Consider the following 6,232-nt stretch of genomic DNA (forward strand, 5'->3'; position numbering starts at 1 on the left):
GGGGGGGGGGGGGGAAACGAATATGTTAACTACTTTATTTATTATTATAAATTTCTTATGTTTATAAGTATGACTTTAAACTTATAACTATTACAATTTGAATATATTTGAACTATTACAATTTGAATATATTTTCAGTTTGATTATTTTTGACGTATTAAATTATTCAAGAATTGGGTAAAATTAAAATGATTTTGTTTCTTTGTTACAAAAATTATAAAAAAGTTCCAAAACATAAGCTTTACTTTTTGAAAAGTTTTGAAAAAGTTAATGAAACTGATAACAAACAGCAACAACAAAAAACTATAATTTTAGAAGAAATTTCAAATCAAGAAAACTATGCTCTAGAGAAATAGTGGGCTCTGAGAATTTTTGTACCCCTCTTAGAGATTACATGTAATAATGTAATGATAGCCTGTCACATATATTATTAAGCAAAGAAACCTTAAATTTATTGCGTTCAGTATTTTAGTCAAATTTCCTACTTTTTGTCAAGAAATGATTTTTCCCCCCTCCTTAAACTTAAGATTAATCAGCAGTGTGATAAAATCAGTTTTATAAACTAACTCATGCTTAAAAAATGAAAAAGAGCACATGTTACAGTTTTGGAGTAATAATATTACTTTGCCTGCAACAAAAATAAGGAAACAAGTTTATCTTTTCCTTCAAAAATAAATATAAATGTCTTTCCATATAAAAAAAGCTTACTAACAGACTGAATTAAATATCATTAATACTTGCAGAATTTATATACACAAATCGTGCATAAATATCTAGGTTTTGGATTCAAATGCTTTTATCCCTCATCTGAATACAAAGATGCGCTAATAAGTAATTCGTGTTAAAAAAACACATAACAATAAGCTTCATAATTGTTTTGCACAATGTATACCTAATAATATAAGTAGAATATACCTAATCTACAGAATTTCAAAAAATACATACAGAATTGTTCAGTTAAAAAATGCGTTAAACAATATTGCTATACCCGAAAAAAAAGTTTCAAGAAAATTATTAACTTACCAAAATCAATAAATTGCTTTATTGAAAGAGGAGATGGGTTGAATTGAGAATAAAAGTCTATCATTTTAGATAAATCTTTAAACAATTTCATCGAAGTCTTCATTTTGAATTTCAATAAGTTCGTTCAACGAAAAGAAAATTAATAAATAAAACACGGTAGTAATATTTTTTCGAAGTACAATTCAAATGTCGCACTTCATAAAAATGCTTTTAAGAAACCAGATAAAAATTCATTAAAAAAAAATTAACAGAATTTCAAACAAATGAAATATTTGCAAAGAAATTTACAACAAACAGATAGATTCAGTACTACACAAAGCAAGCAAAATAAGTACAGTTAAGTTAACGTCACCCATACGTTCCGCACATCAAATATACAGCTTAACGAACCCTTGCCTAAATATCAAAACATAACATTACATGTCCTTCAGATTTCAAAGCAATAAGAGCCAATAAAGATTTATTAAAGTATTTTGTTTTTTCTTTACTTTTTTTTCGATATTTAGTTTCGTTCTTCTTTTCACTTCAGTTCACATCTGTCGAAAATGCAGACGATAGTTAGAAACGCAATGACTAAGGGCTTATTCTCACTACCTTTGATCATCCATCACGCAAGTGAGATTGCTTAGAAACTGCATGCATGTGATCGCCTGTGCGAGATAAGGAATATTCTCACTTGCGAAAAACTCCATGATCAAGTTATCGCTCGCATAACCAGCATATTTAATATCAATTAAGTTCTAAAATAGCCAAAACTTAATAACATCTAAATGAAAGCAACAGAAACGTTTATATCCAGTAATTAGTTCGACTTGAACTATTACCAACAATCAGTTTTGAGTAGTACCGAATTCAAAATAGCTGATACATTTAGACATGAATAATGATATTAATGTATTTTAAAAGTTTAATTAAAAAGTTAAGGAGCATTCACACCAAATGCGGTTGCCGTATCTCCGATCACAGTCGAGAAAATATCGGAGAGACTGATTAATAAGACATATTTTCCGCGAAAAACTCTCCCAATTTCAAGATATTTGTAATCATAATCTAATTAGGAGGGGGGGGTTAAATGATTAAAATGTGCAGTCACTTAACCAGGGCCCGACTTAGCCTAATTGGGGCCTGGGGCAAATACTTCCTTGGGGGCCCCCTGCTGCTTCAGGACTTTAGCAATGAAGAACCGAACTTAATGGAGGCATTTAAATTTTTCACTTCGTTATAGATAACATAACAAGATTATCGATTAGAACCTAAAATAGCTGTAAAGTCCCTCCCTCCTCCGATGGTCAGACGAAATATCGTTCGTCCATTTTATTGACTGACAATTCCATGTCCATCATGACGACTGCTGTTTCTTGATTGTCATCTAGCTATTAAAAATTCATATCCTTGGATTAAGACGGAATTCAGCAAAATGTTCGCAATTACAATGGCCCAATTAAGCCAATCAAAAGTCCGTATTTTTGCAAACATATCGCATTTTGCAAAAATACAAGCTTTTGATTAAAAATACAAGCTTTTCATTGGTTTCGATTTTGAAAATTAAGCTGAATTACGTCCTAGAAGGCCATGGATTTACGAAATAGAGATTTTTTGTGTTCATACGATAGATTAATGAAGAAGCAAATATAAAACTGACTGATTTTGCACTGTACTGATATTTCGTTTAAAAAAAAAGGTTCATTAAAGAAGAAAACAAAAATAAACTTTCTATTCGATTTAGGGGCCCCCTCTAACGTGGGGGCCCAGGGCAACAGCCCCGTATGTCCCTGCCTTAGTCAGGCTCTGCACTTAACAGAAAACCCACACAATTATTCCTTTTTTTTTAAAAAATGTCAGTCGATTTTATCCCGCACAGTCACAAATATTCCCAAAACATCTTTGAGATAACTCTTGATCAAAAAAACAGGATATTCCCAAATCCAACGGAGATCTCAAAGTTATCTGAACATCCAGGGGCCCAACAGGTATTTGATCAGCATCTGATAGATATATGTGGCTTATCACAGATGTCCATGAGATAGCCTGTCATTAACAGTGATATCTAAGTGACTTATTCCAGGTATCAATTGTATACAATATGGAAACTTCAGAGATGTTCTTATTTGATATTTGAAATATCTTAATCTTTCAAAATCTTGATTCTACTAAATTTAATAATTTTATGAATAAAATTACATCTTTCACTACAAAATGTAGAATATAAATAAAATCCTGTTAAATCTTTTAATTTTACAGAACAAATTTATGAAATTTCAATTTTTTGAAAACAATTTTTAACTAAAAATTAAAATTTTCACAAATTATTCATAATTTATAAATAAAAAAAAATATCAGAGAAATATGGAAGTGTAAAATAAAAAAGTGTTGATGATAGAAATTCTTAATATTGAAATCAAGATCCTTCATTAAAAAATTGATTTTTGAAGTTTTTATTCAATTTTGAAAAATAAAAGTTCAATATCTTTAAAGTTCAATATTCGGCTTGGTGCATTGGTTAACTGAATGTTTGTTACAGGCCTATTACCAAATTACATAGTTAGCAAATGATAAAGAAATCTATGATGTACAGATCAACAGTCATAAATGCACAGAGGCACATAAATATAAAGATTTTGAGGAACAAAGGAATACTCATGTTTTATTAATAACCTACAAAAAATGACATTTCAAGTAGCTGCAAATAATAATACCAGGGGTCTGTCTAGGTTTTTCTGAGAGGTACCTATTTTGTGAAAATTTAGACATAATTTGTGAAAAATGAAAAATTATATTTAAAAATCCAACACAAAAATATGGATTTATCATTTCTTAAGGAATACAAAAATACAATTTTAAGAAAAAGTATTTTGTGAAACTACCGTTTTTCCTAAAATTAAATTTGTGAAACTACCTTTTTTCCTAAAGTTGAATTTGTGAAGGTACCGCTAAACGGTAGTAAATTCGGTCTGGACAGACCCCTGATATACACTTAAAAACTATTTTAATATAAGCTTTTCATAAACAGCTAAAAATTTATTTTTACAACGTAATATACTAACATATGTAATATATTTTTGAAACAAAAAGAAGCAGAATTACAGTCAAACGTTTTAATCTACTTCTGATGACTGCTCAATGTTTACTACTATATCATACGGTCTGTTGGGATAAAGTGGGTACATGGGGTAATGTTAAAAACATCTAAAGAACAAATCTACATAGAAATCTAAGAATAAATTTCAAAATTCTCAATATTATGAATTGTTTTCTGAAGATGGGGTAAAGTGGGTATGTGGTTAGGCTTAGGTAAATGTTGCATGATAGGAATATTTTTTTCTCTCTCTGTGTTCGCTTTAGTAAGTATATGTTCGGTATTTATAATGAAATAGCTAAAAAATAATTTGTTTGTTCGGTTATAGCCCTACAAATTAATTTTAATACTGAAAACAATTCTTTTCAAATTACATTTTTTAGAGAGAAGTAATAATAATAAAACAGACACATTACACAGTTAAAAAAATTACCTAAACAGCATAATGGTACAACTTAGTGAACACATTTAAAGATATATATGAGTTTGAGTTTTCACATAAGTTTCTGTCTTCACAAAGCAGTTTTTTCATAAGAAAAAATTTATTTTTAAATAACTAAATTGAATAAAAATAAAAGACTGTTATAAATAGTAAAAAATAATTTAAAATACCCCGATAGATATAAATTTTTACACTCTCATTTATATTTCAAATATACCAAAAACTATTACACTTTTAATGCTTTTTGTATAGAGTTCAACAAAATATACTGCATCCGAAGAGAAACCTAATTTTGATAGCCATGAACATTAATTCTTTAATTTAATAATGCAAAAAATTTTTTTTAGCATTTATTTTTTTAAAAATATAATCAAACATAATTATCAAGTATCAACTAATATAATTTGTTAAATAACAAATATTAATAATTTTTAAGCCGGAATCTGAAACAATTAACTCTATGATGAGAAAAGATATCAAGAAAACCAAAGAAAAAACAATGGGAACAATCAATGAATTACTAAGTTAACCTGACTGATGGAAAATAAGAAGGGCTGTCACTCTAGATTCGTATACCTACAACTCTTGAGGTTTTTATTTTTATACTATCTTAACATCGATTTAATCCGAGTATTTTAAAACAATATCATCGAAAATAATCACTCCAAACACACCAAAATTGTCTTGCCACAAAATTTTCAAGTTAGTTAGTAACAATCGCTCAAATAAAAAGACCTAATATGAAGAAAATCCATTCTTTTGGGCACAAGAGATTTGGCAAAAAAAAAAAAAAAATCGAATTACAAAACGTGACCGCCAATAACCTCATCTTATTTTCTTTGCTCAATAGCGGAGACCATTCATAATACGGCCATTTTAAGGAAAAAAACTCTTATGTTCCCCCTCATATTTTAATTCAATTTACTCCACTGTATTGGTATATAAAACACTAGTCCTTTTTTTTTTTTTTTTTTTTTTTTTTTTTTTTTTTTTTTTNTTTTTTATTTTTTTTTTTGTAAATTAGAAAAAATGACAAAGCATCAAAAAACTGATCACTTATTTTGTTATACACCACAATATATGAAGAAATAGTTGCTTAAATCTTTAAAAAGTTATAAGTTTTTTAAAAATATTTGCTTTTGGATGCTTTTTTTCTCACAAGTCTCCATATCTAAGGTTAAAAAATAAGTTGTTTTACCCTTGGAATTCCTAAAATTATTAAAATTATTTTTGACCATAAATAAAAAATAATAATATAAAATAGTTTTTTACATGAAATTATCTTTGGATGAAGTTTTTATAATCGAGTGCAAAAATACTTTGATTCACTTCATTAGTTCCACGATATAAAAAAAAGTGAAAGCATGTTTTATTTTAAACCAATAAGAGGTTTAAACTTTTTACCACTATCTTGACCAAACTATTGGAATCCTATTTGCAGCTTAATCCAATTTTCTGAAAATTCAAAATCCAAATTCGTAGAAAAAAAGAAAATAATGTTCATAAAGAAAAATTGCATTTTTGTGTCGTCTGATTTAGCAGCTTAAAGTAACAACTGCATAACTTAATTAGAATATTTAAGGTTAGGCCCTCGAGGTTAGATCCAAGCATGTAAAAATCAGATCATCAGATGCAAACTTGAAAAAGTTTTGACTTTTTTTCCCTTTACTGAATAAAAACAATCCAAAATT

The 6,232-nt window shown here is 28.1% G+C and overlaps 1 protein-coding gene across 5 annotated transcripts in view; it reads right to left on the reverse strand.

Moving 5' to 3' along the window:
- The window catches only part of LOC107446614 (pyruvate dehydrogenase kinase), a 50,589-nt gene extending 49,044 nt beyond the window's left edge, over positions 1-1,545 (reverse strand). For 3 of the 5 annotated variants that reach the window (XM_071184344.1, XM_071184345.1, XM_071184346.1), the window contains exon 1: positions 1,024-1,520. In XM_071184344.1, the coding sequence (XP_071040445.1) occupies positions 1,024-1,126 (103 nt within the window). In that variant the 5' untranslated portion in view covers positions 1,127-1,520. Of the gene's footprint in view, positions 1-1,023 lie in introns of all 5 variants that reach the window. The other 2 variants (XM_071184342.1, XM_071184343.1) reach the window with 2 other exon arrangements.
- Between the last annotated feature and the right edge of the window lie 4,687 nt (positions 1,546-6,232).

This window comes from Parasteatoda tepidariorum, chromosome 8, assembly GCF_043381705.1.
Source record: "Parasteatoda tepidariorum isolate YZ-2023 chromosome 8, CAS_Ptep_4.0, whole genome shotgun sequence".
Classification (NCBI taxonomy): Eukaryota; Metazoa; Arthropoda; class Arachnida; order Araneae; family Theridiidae; genus Parasteatoda; species Parasteatoda tepidariorum.